This window comes from Macaca nemestrina, chromosome 14 (genome assembly GCF_043159975.1).
Source record: "Macaca nemestrina isolate mMacNem1 chromosome 14, mMacNem.hap1, whole genome shotgun sequence".
NCBI lineage: Eukaryota > Metazoa > Chordata > Mammalia > Primates > Cercopithecidae > Macaca > Macaca nemestrina.
Window position 1 is genome coordinate 34,656,646 of NC_092138.1, and position 18,458 is coordinate 34,675,103.

The 18,458-nt window shown below is 38.5% G+C and overlaps 1 protein-coding gene across 4 annotated transcripts in view; it reads left to right on the top strand.

The window, feature by feature from the left end:
- Positions 1-18,458, top strand: part of LOC105491847 (Janus kinase 2) — a 162,034-nt gene that overhangs the window by 116,685 nt on the left and 26,891 nt on the right. For all 4 annotated transcript variants that reach the window (XM_011758564.2, XM_024796070.2, XM_011758566.3 and 1 more), the window contains 3 exons: positions 444-633; positions 1,234-1,358; positions 1,527-1,699. In XM_011758564.2, the coding sequence (XP_011756866.1) occupies positions 444-633; positions 1,234-1,358; positions 1,527-1,699 (488 nt within the window). The remainder of the gene's footprint in view (positions 1-443; positions 634-1,233; positions 1,359-1,526; positions 1,700-18,458) is intronic.

Here is an 18,458-nt window from a genome sequence, read left to right on the forward strand (position 1 = left end):
ATGGGGTTAAGGCTTATTATATACATTTTGGGTGGGGGTCACAGACATTTAGCCCATAACAGACACATTCCATCCAGATCACTGACAGTGATATCAAAAGGTATTTTGTAAAAAAGGAAAATTCTTCCTGGAAGTTAGTGACAAGAGTTTAGGAATTCCTCAGCATGTCCCTTGGCTTATCTTGATAATTAATGCTTATCATTTATTTAAATGCTTTTTTGAAGTAATTTATATTTCAGCCTGTAATTCCTTTTGAAGAAATTAAATTTATAGGTTTACTATGCACCTGTTGAGATAGTATTTCCTTTTCTTGTTCTAAGAGTTCCTTAATCTAAGCTTAAAGATATGTCTGCTAATTCCAGCTACTAGAATTTTCTATATAATTTATTTGTAATTTGCCTTGAAAACTTGGTATTTCCATCCTAATGTGATGTGTCATTTAGGGTAACTTTGGGAGTGTGGAGATGTGCCGGTATGACCCTCTACAGGACAACACTGGGGAGGTGGTGGCTGTAAAAAAGCTTCAGCATAGTACTGAAGAGCACCTGAGAGACTTTGAAAGGGAAATTGAAATCCTGAAATCCCTACAGCATGACAACATTGTAAAGTACAAGGGAGTGTGCTACAGTGCTGGTAAGCTGCCCATTGAAACCTATTTGAAATTCAAGATATGTCTTTGGCATCCTGTGTAATAGAAACGTACGGTGTCTAATGATCTGGACTTATGCCAATGCCCAGAGGGACAGGCATTAGTCTATAATGACTGGAGATTGTGTTTGGTGATTATAAACTATAACTATAGGAAGTATTTGGCTAGTTGTTTAAACATTCTTTTCACCTCTTGCTTAAGTTTACCAAGAGAGCATCATTTTTAGAGAAATGGTTTTTGCTTACATTTTCTATAAAAATATTTTTGAATTTTATGTTTTTTGTTTGATATAAATGAGGAGAAAGGAAGTTTTCTCATCAGTTTATTTTGGTTTGCCTAGAGTTATAGAAAACTGAAACGCAAGCAGGTTCAAAGCTTTTATTCAAAATTTATTTTCGTTATTTATTCAAGTTTTTGATTCAAAAAGACTATGTTCTTAACAACTATATCACCTTTAATGTATAATAAAGTTTTGTCATCTTAGATTTTATATATGTGTAAGTCATTTATGTATGATAGTTTTCTAATATTTAATCAGTATAATATGGCAGAGTAAAATATTGTTTCCACCTTTATGTTAAAAGGTCGGCGTAATCTAAAATTAATTATGGAATATTTACCATATGGAAGTTTACGAGACTATCTTCAAAAACATAAAGAACGGATAGATCACAAAAAACTTCTGCAGTACACATCTCAGATATGCAAGGTACCTAATATCCTGATTATTTGCTGTAGATGAAGCAACCATATTGAAGTAAATGTTAGGAAATCATCTAGACTTTTTCATAGATAATAAAGGGAATATATAGGGTTAAGACCATTTAAATTGTTTATGTTTATAAAACTAGCTGAAAGAAACATGTTTTATCCATAGGGTATGGAGTATCTTGGTACAAAAAGGTATATCCACAGGGATCTGGCAACAAGAAATATATTGGTGGAGAATGAGAACAGAGTTAAAATTGGAGATTTTGGGTTAACCAAAGTCTTGCCACAAGACAAAGAATACTATAAAGTAAAAGAACCTGGTGAAAGTCCCATATTCTGGTGAGTATATTTCAGTATGATAAATGAAATTTTACAGCACAGACTTCAAACTTTATTGTTGTTATTTAATAGTTTGCCATTTCTGTATTTACAGTAACAGTGAACATTTAGGTCTTTTAAGTCTTACATTTAACCTTTTTGTTTTAGGTCTTATAGTCATGGTTATAGTCCACATGGGAATAATGGCATGTGCTTTATTTTTATTAAGTATTTTCTTGTTTATAGGGATTGTAGGTTTTTCTTCAAAACCGTCTCCTATTTATGGAGGCTTAGGGCTAATTATTAGTGGTGCTGTGGGTTGTGGTATGTGTTGAATTTTGGTGGGGCTTTCATGGGGTTAATAGTCTTTTTGATTTACTTGGATGGTATAATGGTTGTTTTTGGTTATTCTCTGGTGATAGCTATTGAGGAGTATCCTGAAACATGAAGGTCAAGTACTGATATTTGAGAGGCTTTATTATTAGGATTATTAATAGAGTTGATGTTGGTTTGGTGAATAGTTGAATATGATGGGGTGGTGATCACAGTTGATTTTAATAGTGTAGGGAGTTGATTAATTTTTGAGGGGGAGGGGTTGATTCATGAGGATTTTGTAGGTGCGGCTGCCTTGTATAGTTATGGGTGTTGGTTAGTGGTGGTTGCTGGTTGATCATTGTGAGTATTTTTGTTGCAATTGAAATTACTCAGGGTAATAGATTAGATAATTAATAGTAGAGGTTAGGCCTTTTTGGGCAGATACAGTAACAGAGGCTGAAGTTTGGGTTCGTGAAATGGTTTTTGGTATAGACTTTTCTAGTCAAACTGGGTCTAGAAGTGAAGCTAGATTTTGGCTTCTGAAGGTTGAATGGTGAATTGTAGCTGAATAAAAACCTAGTATATTGGAGAAATTAAATGTCTATAATGAGTACTTTAAGGTTATTAGTTATGAAATTAAGCTCCATTGCTAGTAAAAGACCTAGGGTGGTTACACCTAGGGCTGTGAGCTTTAGGTGGAGTGGTATATCTGTTTGGGGGATGAAGTAGGAATAATATTGTTAATGATGAGGAATCTGGTGAAGATACTGCCGATTGCTAGGTGCTTAATTGAGTTAATTAGGTGCTCTAATAGGATAACCTTGTTTTACAACTCTGATTGTTATTAATGATAATAATCCCCTAAGGTTATAAAGTAAGCACAAGTAAATACATAAAAACGTTAGGTCAAGGTGTAGCTCCTGATGTGGCAAGAAATGGGCTACATTTTCTACCCCAGAAAATTTCATGACAACCTTTATGAAATCTAAGAGCTCAAGGAGGATTTAGCAGTAAACCAAGAGTAGAGTGCTTGGTTGAATAAGGCCATGAAGCACGCACACACCACCCGTCACCCTCCTCAAATATCATTCTAGAAATATTTAAATTCTCTACGCATGAATAGAGGAGATAAGTCATAATATGGTAAGTGTACTGGAAAGTGCACTTGGACAAACCAAAGTCTTGTTTAACCTAAAGCATCCAGCTTACACCTGAAAGATTTCATCACAACCTGATCACTTTGAGCCAACCCTAGCCCCACTAAAAATATTATTAAACCATCCTAAACCATTAACCTTAGACAAAAGTATAGGCAATAGAAATTCTTATCTTGGCACAATAGATACAGTACCGTAAGGGAAAGATGAAAGAACTGAGCCAAGCATTAAAAAGCAAAGACAAGCCCTTATACCTTCTGCATAAAGTATTAAGTAGAAATAACTTTACACAGAGAACCACAGCCAAGTCCCCCGAAACTAAACGAGCTACACAAGAATGGCTAAAAGAGCATACTCACCTATGTGGCAAAATAGTGGGAAGATTCATGAGTAGCAGTGCTAAGCCTACCCAGCCTGGTGATAGCTGGTTGTCCAGAGAGAATCTTAGTTCAACTTTAAATTTACCCACAGAATTACTTAATCTCCCTGTAAGTTTAACTGTTAATCTAAAGAGGAACAGCTCTTTAGGTCCTAGGAATCAACCTTCCTACAGAGAGTACAAAATAATATCTCCATAGTTGGCCCAAAAGCAGCCAACAATTAAGAAAGCGTTCAAACTCAACATCCGTTATTTAATAGAAGCAATAATGTTAATATAAATAACATGAAAATATTCTCCACTGCATAAGCTTACATCAGACCGGAATAACCCACTGACAGTTAACAGCCAAATATTTTACAATAAGCACCCTATTATTTATACTGTTAATCCCACACAGGCATGCTCTAAGGAAAGATTACAATAAGTAAAAGGAACTCAGCAAATCTAACCCTGCCTGTTTACCAAAAACATCACCTCTAGCATTATCAGTATTAGAGGCACTGCTTGCCCAGTGACATATGTTTAACGGTACCTTGACCATGCAAAGGTAGCATAATCACTTGTTCCCTAAATAGGGACTTACCAAATGGCCACATGAGGGTTCAGCTATCTCTTACTTTTAATCAGTGAAATTGACCTATTGGTGAAGAGGCAGTTACAAGCAAATAAGACGAGAAGACCCCATGGAGCTTAAATTAATTAATGCAAATAAAAACTCAAAGAGCCTACAGGCCTTAACCTACTATCTCTGCATTAAAAATTTTGGTTGGGGTGACCTCATAGCATATTCAACCTCTGAACAACCTAAACTAAGACCGCACTAGTCTAAGCGAGTTAATACACATTGACCTAATAATTTGATCAACAGCACAAGTTACCCTAGGGATAACAGTGCAATCCTATTCTATCATATCGATAATAGGATGTCCTGATCCAACATTGAGGTCGTAAACCCTAATGGTGTAGCCACTATTAAAGGTTTGTTTATTCAACGATTGAAGTCCTACATGATCTATTTCAGACCAGAGTAATCCAGGTCGGTTTCTATCTATTTAACATTTCTCCTAGTATGAAAGGACAAGAGAAACAGGGCCAACTTCATAAAGCACCCTCCCCCCATAAATGATGCTATCTCAATCTAGGAAATCACCACATACCCCACCCAAGAACAGGGTTTCTTAAGATGGCAAAGCCTGGCAATAGCATAAAACGTTAAACTTTACAATCAGAGGTTCAACTCCTCTTCTTAACAATGTGTCTGTAATTAACCTTCTCCTATTTATTATTCCCACTCTAATCGCTATAGCATTCCTCTCACTGAGTGAAAAATCTTAGGCTATATACAGTTATGCAAAGGACCTAATACTGTAGGCCCCTATGGACTGCTTCAACCATTTGCTGACCCAGTAAAACTTTTCAGTGAACCCTTACGACCCTCAACGTTTTCTATTACGCTTTATATCATTGCCCTAAACCTGGCCCTTTCTATCGCCCTCCTCTTCTGGACTCCCCTACCTATACCCGATCCCCTAATTAATTTTAATATAGGCCTCCTATTTATTCTAGCCACATCAAGCCTAGCCGTCTATTCCAGTCTATGATCAGGATGAGCATCCAATTCAAATTACATACTAATTGGTACATTACAATGTGGCCCAGACAATTTCATATGAAGTCACCCTAGCCATTATCCTGCTATCAGTACTACTAATAAGTGGCTCATTCAACTTATATGCACTCATCACAACACAAGAATTATTCTGACTGCTCCTACCATCATGACCCTTAGCCATAATATGATTTATTTCCACACAAGCAAAAACTAACCGAACCCCTTTTGATTTGACAGAGAGAGAATTAGAACTAGTTTCAGGCTTCAGTGTCGAATATGCTGCAAGTTCATTTGCCCTCTTCTTTATAGCAGAATATATGAATATTATCGTAATAAATGCCCTACTACTATTTTTCTAGGAGCACTACACACTATGTATTCACCAGAACTAGATACCATAAATTTCATTACAAGACCCTCCTTTTAATTGCCCAGTTTTTATGAATCCGAACAGCATACCTCCAATTCCGCTACAATCAACTTGTATACCTTTTATGAAAAAATTTCCAACCACTTACATTAGCATTCTGCATATGATATGTCTCAATGCCTGTCCTAATTTCCAGCATTCCACCCCAAAATAGGAAATAAGTCTGACAAAAGAATTACTTTGATAGAGTAAACAATAGAGGTTAAAATCCTCTTATTTCTAGAACTATAGGAATTGAACCCATCCCTGAGACTCCAAAATTCTCCGTGCTATGTATTAAACCATATCCTAAAGTAAGTTCAGCTAAATAAGCTATTGGGCCCATACCCCTGAAAATGTTGGTTATACCCTTCCCATACTAATTAATCCATTAGCTCAACTTATTATCTCCCTTACTGTTTTCACAGGAACCCTTATCACAATGCTAATGATTTCTTACCTGAACAGGCCTAGGAATAAATATACTAGTTCTTACCCCAATCTTGATTAAAAAAATAAATCTCCCCTCTACAGAAGCAGCCACCAAATATTTTCTTACACAAGCAACTGCATCTATAATTCTCATTATAGGTATCCATTTCAATAACCTGTCCTCCGGGCAATGGACAATAATAAACACTATTAATCAGTTTTCATCCTTAATAATAACAGCCCTAGTAATAAAACTAGGAAAAGCCCTCTTTCGCTTCTGAGTCCCAGAAGTAACCCAAGGAACTTCTCTAATGTCTGGCACACTTCTCCTCACATGACAAAAACTAGCCCCTATCTTGATTATATTTCAAATTTTCCCATCAATAAACACAACCAGTCTCCTATCTATTACAATACTATCCATTATAGTAAGTGGTTGAGGAGTTAATCAAACACAATTCTGCAAAATCTTGGCCTACTCCTCAAGTACTCATATAGGTTGAATGACCCCAGTACTAACTTATAATCCAAACATTACCATTATAAATCTGATTTATTTACCTTATTTTAACAATTACCACATTTCTAGCACTTAGCCTAAGTATAAGCACTACAACCCTGTCACTGTCTCACACTTGAAACAAATTAACATGATTACCACCTATAGTTTCACTAATTCTACTATCCCTAGGAGGTTTACCTCCATTAACAGGATTTCTGCCTAAATGAGTCATCATTCAAGAATTTTCAAAAAACAATAGTCTTATTACGCCAACCATTATAGCTATCATAACACGACTCAACCTGTACTTTTATATACGCCTAATTTACTCCATCTCAGTGACAGTATTCCCCACATCCAGTAATACAAAAATAAAATGACAATTCAAAAACACAAAACCCATATTACGCCTCCCTCCACTTATTTCTTCTACCTTCCTCTTACCCATCTCTCCACTGATTCTAGTTATAACTTAGAAGTTTAGGTTAAATAAGACCAGGGACCTTCAAAGCCCTTAGTAAGTGAATTATACTTAATTTCTGTAACAAACCCAAGGATTGCAAAACTCTATTCTGCATCAGTTGAACGCAAATCAACCACTTTAATTAAGCTAAGCCCTTGCTAGATTGGTGGAATTCAAACCTACAAAAATTTAGTTAACAGCTAAATACCCTAATCAGCTAGCTTCAATCTACTTCTCCCTCCAAGTGGGGGGAGGGTGGTAGGCAGGAGAAGCCCCGGCAGGATTGAAGCTGCTCCTTTGAATTTGCAATTCAACATAAAAAATTATCTCAAGGCTGGTAAGAAGAGGTCTTGACCTCTGTCTTTAGATTTACAGTCTAATGCTTACTCAGCCATTTTACCCTTTTTTCCACTTATGTTCATCAATTGTTGATTGTTTTCAACCAACCACAAAGATACCAGAACACTATACCTGCTATTCGGTGCATGAGCAGGGATAGTAGGTACCACCTTAAGCCTTCTAATTCAAGCAGAATTAGGTCAGCCAGGAACTCTGCTAGGAGATGCCAGATCTATAATGTTATTGTTACTGCCCATGCATTCATCATAATCTTCTTTATGGTCATACCAATTATAATTGGGGGTTTGGGCAACTGACTAGTCCCTCTGATAATTGGTGCCCCCGATATGGCATTTCCACGGATAAATAATATGAGCTTCTGACTTTTCCCCCACTCTTTCCTACTCCTGTTGCATCCTCAATAGTAGAAGCCGGCACTGGAACCAGCTGAACAGTTTATCCCCCTTTAGCAGGAAACCTAACACATGCAAGATCCTTTGTGGATCTTACCATCTTCTCACTTCACTTGGCAAGTATTCTATTTTAGGAGCCATTAACTTTATTACTACAATTATTAACATAAAGCCCCAGCCATATCCCAATATCAAACACCCCTTTTCGTCCGACCAGTCCTCATTACAGCAGTACTTCTACTCCTTTCTCTCCCAGTCCTAGCCGCTGGCATTACTTTTTGACCCTGCTGATGGGGGTGATCCTATCGTGTATCAACATTTATTCTGATTCTTTAGTCACCCTGAAGTTTGTTTCCTTATTCTATCAGTATTTGGGATGATCTCCCATATCGTGATGTATTGCTCTGGATAAAAGGAGCCATTTGGGTATATGGGCATAGTATGAGCCATAATATCTATTGGCTTCTTAGGGTTTATCGTATGAGCACACCATATATTTACAGTAGGATCAGACGTAGACACATGAGCATACTTCACCTCTGCTACCATAATTATTGCTATCCCTACTGGTGTCAAGGTCTTTAGCTGATTAGCTACACTGCACAGCAGTAGCATCAAATGATCTCCTGCAATGTTCTGAACCCTAGGATTCATCTTCCTTTTCACAGTAGGAGGTCTCACTGGCATTGTACTAGCTAATTCATCACTAGATATTATTTTATACGATACACACTATGTTGTAGCTCATTTCCACTACATCCTATCAACAGGAGCGGTGTTCGCCATCATAGGAGGCTTTAACCACTGGTTCCCCCTATTCTCAGGTTATACGCTTAATCAGACCTACACTAAAATTCAGTTCACCATTATATTCATAGGTGTTAATTTAACCTTTTCCCCACAGCACTTCCTTGGCCTATCCAGTATGCCTTAACATTATTCCCATCATCCTGATGCGTATACTGCATGAAATATTATCTCATTCTTAGGCTCATTTATCTCATTAACAGCAGTTATGCTAACAATTTTTATAATCTGAGAAGCCTTTGTTTCTAAAAGAAAAACTATAACAACTGAACAACCATCTACTAATTTAGAGTGACTTTACGGCTGTCCACCATCTTACCACACATTCGAAGAGCCAACCTACATTAAATCTTTAAATGAAAAAGGAAGGAATTGAACCTTCAGAAACTGGTTTCAAGCCAATCAATAACCACTATGACTTTCTCGATAAGATATTAGTAAACTCATTACATAACTTTGTCAAAGTTAAGTTATAGGCTAAATCCTATATGTCTTAATGGCTCATCCAGTTCAATTAGGCCTTCAAGATGCTACATCCCCTATCATAAAAGAACCACTCACTTTCCATGACCACGTTCTTATAATTATTTTCCTAATTAGTTCCCTGGTTCTATATATTATTTCTCTAATACAACAAAATTAACTCATATTAGCACCACAGATGCCCAAGAAATCGAGACCGTCGGAACTATTTTACCTGCCATTGTCTTAATTTTAAGCCTTTCCATCCCTACGTATTCTATATAAAACAGATGAAGTTAATAATCCTTCTCTTACCGTCAAAGCCATTGGTCATCAATGATATTGAAGCTATGAATATATAGACTGTGAAGAATTAAGCTTCAATTCTTTTTATTTCTTTTTTTGAGATGGAGTCTTGCTCTGTCACCCAGGCTGGAGTGCAGTGGCGTGATTTCGGTTCACTGCAGGCTCTGCCTCCCGGGTTCACACCATTCTCCTGCCTCAGCCCTCTGAGTAGCTGGGACTACAGGCACCCACCACCACGCCTGGCTAATTTTTTTGTATTTTTAGTAGAGACGGGATTTCACCGTGTTAGCCAGGATGGTCTCCATCTCCTGACCTCGTGATCCGACTGCCTCGGCCTCCCAAAGTGCTGGGATTACAGGCATGAGCCACGGCACCTGGCCTAAGCTTCAGTTCTTATATAACCCCAACACCAGACTTAAAGCCAGGAGAACTTTGAGGAGTCGAAGTTGATAACCGAACAATTCTCCCAGCAGAAATACCCATCCATACGTTAATCCTGTCTGAAAACATCCTGCACTCGTATCCCCTCATTAGGCCTCAAAACAGATGCAATCCCCAGACGCTTAAATCAAACTACCTTAACCACTACATGACCAGGTCTTTACTATGGACAGTGCTCAGAAATTTGTGAATCTAACCAGTTTTATATTAATGTCGTAGAACTAATCCCCTTAAAATATTTCAACACCTGATCCACATCCACATTGTAATATCACTGTAAAGCTATTCAATATTAACCTTTTAAGTTAAAGATTGAGGGGGTCTACACCTTTCTGCAGTGAATGCCTCAACTAGATACTTCCACATGATCCATTATTATCCTGTCAATAATCATAACTTTATTCTCCATTATTCAGTTAAAATTAAATTACACTTATATTATCCCTACACCAAAAATAATCAAAACAAAAACACAAGGCTCCCTGAGAATTAAAATGAACAAAATCTATTCACCTCTTTTGCTACCCCTACAATTCTAGGCCTACTCGCAGTAGTATTAATCATTCTATTTCCCACTGTTTCCAACCTCCAGTCATCAAATTAGTAACCGATTATTTTCTATTCAACAATAATTAATCCAACCTGCACTAAAACAGATTAATAATTACCTATAACATTAAAGGACGAACCTGATCCCTTATAATAATATCCCTAATTATCTTCACTGCCTCAACGAACCTCCTTGGGCTTCTACCCCATTCATTTACACCAAGTATCCAATTATCAATAAACCTAGGTTTAGCAATCCCCTTGTGAGCAGGCGCAGTAATTACAGGCTTCCGCTTTAAAATGAAAACCTCCTTGGCTCACTTTTTACCACAAGGCACACCTATGCCACTTATCACTATATTAGTAATCATTGAAACCATTAGCCTATTTATTCAACCAATAGCATTAGCTGTGCGATTAATAGCCAACATTACAGCTGGTCATCTAGCAACACATTTAATTGCAGGAGCCACACTAGTACTATTAACTAGTAGTTTTCTCACAGCTTCAGTTGCTTTCATTATTCTAATCCTACTGACTATTCTCGAATTCGCCGTAGACCTTATTTAGGCTCATGTCTTCACACTACTAGTAAGCCTTTATCTATATGACAACACATAATGACCTACCAAACACATGCTTGCCATATGGTCAAACCCAGCCCCTGACCACTAACAGAAGCTCTCTCAGCTCTACTAACAACATCTGGCCTGGCCATGTGATTTCATTTTAATTCTACTACTCTTTTAACCCTAGGCTTATTAATCAACACACTAACTGTATACCAATGATGATGTAATATTATCCGAGAAAGTAAATTTCAAGGCCACCATATAACAGTTGTCCAAAAAGGCCTCCAATATGGAATAATTCTATTTATTATCTCAGAAGTTTCTTCTTTGCTGGTTTCTTCTGGGCATTCTATCACTCTGGTCTAGCCCTAATGCCAGAATTAGGAGGACAGTGACCCCCAACAGGCATTTTTCCCCTCAACCCCTTAGAAGTACCCCTCTTGAATACATCTGTATTACTTGCATCAGGAGTTTCAGTTACTTGGGCTCATCACAGCCTGATAGAAGGTAATCGAAAGCAAATAATTCTAGCACTATCCATCAGAATTACCTTAGGTATTTACTTCACCCTCCTACAAATCTCAGAATACTTTGAGGCCGCTTTTACTATCTCTGATGGGATCTACGGCTCAACAATCTTTTTAGCCACAGGCTTTCATGGATTTCATGTTATTACTGGATCAACATTTCTCACTATCTGCTTCCTCCACCAATTAAAATATCACTTTACGAGATGGCCGAGGAAGAGCTCCGGTCTACAGCTCCCAGCATGATCGATACAGAAGACGGTGATTTCTGCATTTCCAACTGAGGTACCTGGTTCATCTCATTGGGACTGGTTGGACAGTGGGTGCAGCCCACGGAGGGCGAGCTGAAGCAGGGCAGGACATCACCTCATCTGGGAAGCACAAGGGGCTGGGGGATTTCCCTTTCCTAGCCAAGAGAAGCCATGACAGACTGTACCTGGAAAATCGGGACACTCTCGCCCAAATACTGTGCTTTTCCAACGGTCTTAGCAAACGGCACACCAGGAGATTATATCCCATGCCTGGCTTCGCAGGTCCTATGCCCATGGAGCCTTGCTCACTGCTAGTGCAGCAGTCTGAGATTGACCCTCGAGGCAGCAGCCTGGCAGGGGGAGGGGCATCTGCCATTGCTGAGGCTTGAGTAGGTAAACAAAGTGGCCAGGGAAGTTCGAACTGGGTGGAGCCCACCACAGCTCTGCAAGGCCTGCTGCCTTTGTAGACCCCACCTCTGGGGACAGGGCATAGCTGAAAAAAAGGCAGCAGAAACTTCTGCAGACTTAAATGTCCCTGTCTGACAGCTCTGAAGAGAGCAGTGGTTCTCCCAGCATGGTATTTGATCTCTGAGAATGGACAGACTGCCTCCTAAAGTGGGTCCCTGATGCTTGTATAGCCTAACTGGGAGACACTTCCTGGTAGGGGCCGACTGACACCTCATACAGGTGTGTGCCTCTCTGGGATGAAGCTTTCAGAGGAAGGATCAGCCAGCAATATTGGCTGTTCTGCAATATTTGCTGTTCTGCAGCCTCCACTGCTGTTACCCAGGCAAACAGGATCTGGAGTGGACCTCCAGCAAACTCCAACAGACCTGCAGCTGAGGGACCTGACTGTTAGAAGGAAAACTAACAGAAAGGAATAGCATCAACATCAACAAAAAAGACATCCACACCAAAACCCCATCTGTAGGTTGCCAGCACCAATGACCAAAAGTAGATAAAACCACAAAGATGGGGAAAAACCAGAGCAGAAAAGCTGAAAATTCTAAAAACCAGAGGGCCTTTTGTCCTCCAAATGATCGCAGCTCCTTGCCAGCAACAGAACAAAGCTGGACAGGGAATGACTTTGACGAGCTGACAAAAGTAGGCTTCAGAAGGTCGGTAATAACAAACTTCTCCAAGCTAAAGGAGGATGTTCAAACCCATCGCAAGGAAGCTAAAAACCTTGAAAAATGATTAGACGAATGGCTAACTAGAATAAACAGTGTAGAGAAGACCTTAAATGGCCTGATGGAGCTGAAAACCATGGCACGAGAACTACGTGACACATGCACAAACTTCAATAGCTGACTTGATCAAGTGGAAGAAAGGGTATCTGTGATTGAAGATCAAATTAATGAAATAAAGTGAGAGGAGAAGTTTAGAGAAAAGAGAGTATAAAGAAATGAACAAAGCCTACAAGAAATATGGGACTATGTGAAAAGACCAAATCTACATTTGACTGGTGTACCTGAAAGTGATGGGGAGAATGGAACCAAGTTGGAAAACACTGCAGGATATTATCCAGGAGAACTTCCCCAACCTAGCAAGGCAGGCCAATATTCAAATTCAGGAAATACAGAGACCACCACAAAGATACTCCTCGAGAAGAGCAACCCCAAGACATATAATTGTCAGATTCACCACGGTTGAAATGAAGGAAAAAATGTTAAGGGCAGCCAGTGAGAAAGGTCGGGTTACCCACAAAGGAAAGCCCGTCAGACTAACAGCGGATCTCTCAGCAGAAACTCTACAAGTCAGAAGAGAGGGAGGGCCAATATTCAACATTCTTAAAGAATTTCCAACCATCAAATAGAATTTTCAATAATCAGAATCTCATATCCAGCCAAGCTAAGCTTCATAAGTGAAGGAGAAACAAAATCCTTTACAGACAAGCAAATGCTGAGATATTTTGTCACTACCAGGCCTGCCTTACAGGAGCTCCTGAAGGAAGCATTAAACATGGAAAGGACCAACCAGTACTAGCCACTGCAAAAACATGCCAAATTGTAAAGACCATCGATGCTAGGAAGAAACTGCATCAATTAATGGGCAAAATAAACAGATAACATCATAAAGACAGGATCAACTTCACACATAACAATATTAACCTTAAATGTAAATGGACTGACTGCCCAAATTGAAAGACACAGACAGGCAAATTGGATAAAGAGTCAAGACCCACCAGTGTGCTGTATTCAGGAGACACATCTCATGTGCAGAGACACACACAGGCTCAAAATAAAGGGATGGAGGAAGATCTACCAAGCATATGGAAAGCAAAAAAAGCAAAGGTTGCAATCCTAGTCTCTGATAAAACAGACTTTAAACCAACAAAGATCAAAAGAGACAAGGCCATTACATAATGGTAAAAGGATCAGTTGAGCAAGAAGAGCTAACTATCCTAAATGTATATGCTTCCAATACAGGAGCACCCAGATTCATAAAGCAAGTCCTTAAAGACCTACAAAGAGACTTAGACTCCCACACAATAATAATGGGAGACTTTAACACCTCTCTGTCAATATTAGACAGATCAATGAGACAGAAGGTTAACAAGGATATCCAGGACTTGAACTCAGCTCTGCACCAAGTGAACCTAATAGACATCTACAGAACCCTCCACCCCAAATCAACAGAATATACATTCTTCTCAGCACCACATTGCACTTATTCCAAAATCGACCACATAATTGGAAGTAAAGCACTTCTCACCAAATGTAAAAGAACAGAAATCACAACAAACTGTCCCTCAGACCACAGTGCAATCAAACTAGAACTCAGGACTAAGAAACTCACTCAAAACTGCACAACTTCATGGAAATTGAACAACCTGCTCCTGAATGACTACTGGGTAAATAAGAAATGAAGGCAGATATAAAGATGTTCTTTGAAATCAATGAGAGCAAAGACACAACACACCAGAATCTCTGGGACACATTTAAAGCAGTGTGTAGAGGGAAATTTATAGCACTAAATGCCCACAAGAGAAAGCAGGAAAGATCTAAAATTGACATCCTAACATCACAATTAAAAGAACTAGAGAAGCAAGAGCAAACACATTCAAAAGCTAGCAGAAGGCAAGAAATAACTAAGATCAAAGCAGAACTGAAGGAGATAGAGGCACAAAAACCCTTCAAAAAATCAGTGAATCCAGGAGCTGGTTTTTGGAAAAGATCAACAAAATAATACACTGCTAGCAAGACTAATAAAGAAGAAAAGAGAGAAGAATCAAATAGACTAAATAAAAAATGGTAACGGGGATATCACCACTGATTCCACAGAAATACAAACTACCATCAGAGAATACTATAAACACCTCTATGCAAATAAACTAGAAAATCCAGAATAAATGGATAAATTCCTGGACACATACACCCTTCCAAGACTAAACCAGGAAGAAGTCAAATCCCTGACTAGACCAGTAACAACTTCTGAAATTGATGCAGTAATTAATAGCCTGCCACCCAAAAAAAGTCCAGGACCAGATGGATTCACAGCCGAATTCTACTAGAGGTACAAAGAGGAGCTGGTACCATTCCCTCTGAAACTATTCCAATCAATGGAAAAAGAGAAAATCCTCCCTAACTCATTTTATGAGGCCAGCATCATCCTGATACCAAAGCCTGGCAGACACACAACAAAAAGAGAGAATTTTAGACCAATATCCCTGATGAGCATCGATGCAAAAATCCTCAATAAAATACTGGCAAACCAAATCCAGCAGCATATCCGAAAGCTCATCAACCACGATCAAGTTGGCTTCATCCCTAGGATACAAGGCTGGTTGATCATTCGCAAATCAATGAATGTAATCCATCACATAAACAGAACCAATGACAAAAACAACATGATTATCTCAATAGATGCACAAAAGGCCTTTGACAAAATTCTACAGCCCTTCATGCTAAAAACTCTCAATAAACTAGGTACTGATGCAACGTATCTCAAAATAATGAGAACTGTTTATGACAAACTCACAACCAATATCATACTGAATGGGCAAAAACTGGAAGCATTCCCTTTGAAAACTGGCACAAGACAGGGATGTCCTCTCTCACCACTCCTATTCAATGTAGTGTTGGAAGTTCTGTCCAGGGCAAGCAGGCAAGAGAAAGAAATAAAGGGTATTCAATTAGGAAAAGAGGAAGTAAAATTGTCCCTGTTTGCAGATGACATGACTGTGTATTTAGAAAACTCCATCACCTCAGTCCAAAATCTCCTTAAACTAATAAGCAACTTCAGCAAAGTCTCAGGATACAAAATCAATGTGCAAAAGTCACAGGCATTCCTATACACCAATAACAGACAAACAGAGAGCCAAATCACGAGTGAACTTCCATTAACAATTGCTACAAAGAGAATAAAATACCTACGAATCCAACTTACAAGGGATGTGAAGGACCTCTTCAAGGAGAACTACAAACCACTGCTCAATGAAATAAAAGAGGACACAAACAAATGGAAGAACATTCGATGCTCATGGATAGGAATAATCAATATCGTCAAAATAGCCATACTGCCCAATGTAATTTATAGATTCAGTGCCATCCCTATCAAACTACCAATGACTTTCTTCACAGAATTTGAAAAACACTACTTTAAAGTTCATATGGAACCAAAAAAGAGCCCACATTGCCAAGACAATCCTAAGCCAAAAGAACAGAGCTGGAGGCAAACTATACTACAAGGTTACAGTAACCAAAACAGCGTGGTACTGCTACCCAAGCAGAGAGATAGACCAATGGAACGGAACAGAGGCCTCAGGAATAACACCACACATCTACAACCATCTGATCTTTGACAAACCTGACAAAAACAGGCAATGGGGAAAGGATTCCCTATTTAATAAACGATGCTGGGAAAACTGGCTAGCCATAGGTAGAAAGCTGAAACTGGATCCCTTCCTTACTCCTTATACAAAAATTAATTCAAGATGGATTAAAGACTTAAATGTTAGACCTAAAACCATAAAAACCCCAGAAGAAAACCTAGGCAATACCATTCAGGACATAGGTATAGGCAAGGATTTCATGACTAAAACACCAAAAACAATGGCAACAAAAGCCAAAATAGACAGATGGGATCTAATTAAACTAAAGAGCGTCTGCACAGCAAAAGAAACTACCATCAGAGTGAATAGGCAACCTACAGAATGGGAGAAAATGTTTGCAATCTACCCATCAGACAAAGGGCTAATATCCAAAATCTACAAAGAACTTAAACAAATTTACAAGAGAAAAACCCCATCAAAAAGTGAGCAAAGGATATGAACAGATACTTCTCAGAAGAAGACATTTATGCAGCCAACAGACACATGAAAAAAATGCTCATCACCACTGGTTATCAGAGAAATGGAAATCAAAACCACAGTGAGATACCATCTCACACCAGTTAGAATGGTGATCATTAAAAAGGCAGGAAACAACAGATGCTGGAGAGGATATGGAGAAATAGGAACACGTTACACTGTTGGTGGGAGTGTAAACTAGTTCAACCATTGTGGAAGACAGTGTGGTGATTCCTCAAGGATCTAGAACTAGAAATACCATCTGACCCAGCGATCCCATTATTGTGTATACACCCGAAGGATTATAAATCATGCTGCTATAAAGACATATGCACATGTATGTTTATTGCAGCACTATTCACAATAGCAGAAACTTGGAACCAACCCAAATATCCATCAGTGATAGACTGGATAAGAAAATGTGGAACAAAAATACCATGGAATACTATGCAGCCATAAAAAGGGTGAGTTCATGTCCTTTGCAGGGACATTGATGAAGCTGGAAACCATCATTCTCAGCAAACTATCATAAGGACAGAAAACCCAACACTTCATGTTCTCACTCATAGGTGGGAATTGAACAATGAGAATACTTGGACACATGGCAGGGAATATCACACAAAGGGGCCTGTCGTGGAATGGGGCCAGGGGGAGGTATAGCATTAGGAGAAAAACATAATGTAAATGAGTTAATGGGTGCAGCAAATCAACATGGCACATGTATATCTATGTAACAAACCTGCACATTGTGCACATGTACCCTAGAACTTACAGTATTTTATTTAATATATATATATAAATAAACTTTACATCCAACCACCACTTTGGCTTTGAAGCCACTGCCTGATATTGGCACTTCATAGATGTAGTGTGACTATTCTTATACGTCTCTATCTACTGATGAGGATCCTACTCTTTTAGTATAAACAGCACCATTGACTTTCAATCAACTAGTTTCGATAATATCTGAAACAGATTAACCTGACACTAGCCTTAGTAACCAACACCTTACTGACCCTACTAGTAATAATAATTACATTTTGACTTCCACAACTTAATATTTATATAGATAAATCCAGTCCCTATGAAGGCAGATTTGACCCAATAACCTCCAACCGCCTCCCCTTTTCCATAAAATTCTTCCTGGTAGCCATCATATTTCTCCTCTTCGACTTAGAAATCGCTCTACTACTACCCCTGCCATGAGCTGTTCAAACAAATTACCTAATACTAATAATCACCACAGGCCTTATACTAGTTATCATTTTAATCCTAGGCTTAATTACAAATGAACTCAAAAAGGGTTAGATTGAATTGGTAAATAGTTTAAGTCAAAACAAATGATTTCGACTCATTAGATTATGATAAACCATATTTGCCAAATGCCCTCTATTTACATCAATATTAGCATATACCATATCACTACTGGGAATATTAATCTATGAATCCCACCTAATATCATCCCTATATGCCTAGAAGGCATAATACTGTCAATATTTATCATAATTACCCTTATAACTTTAAATATGCATTTTACTCTAGCATCTATAA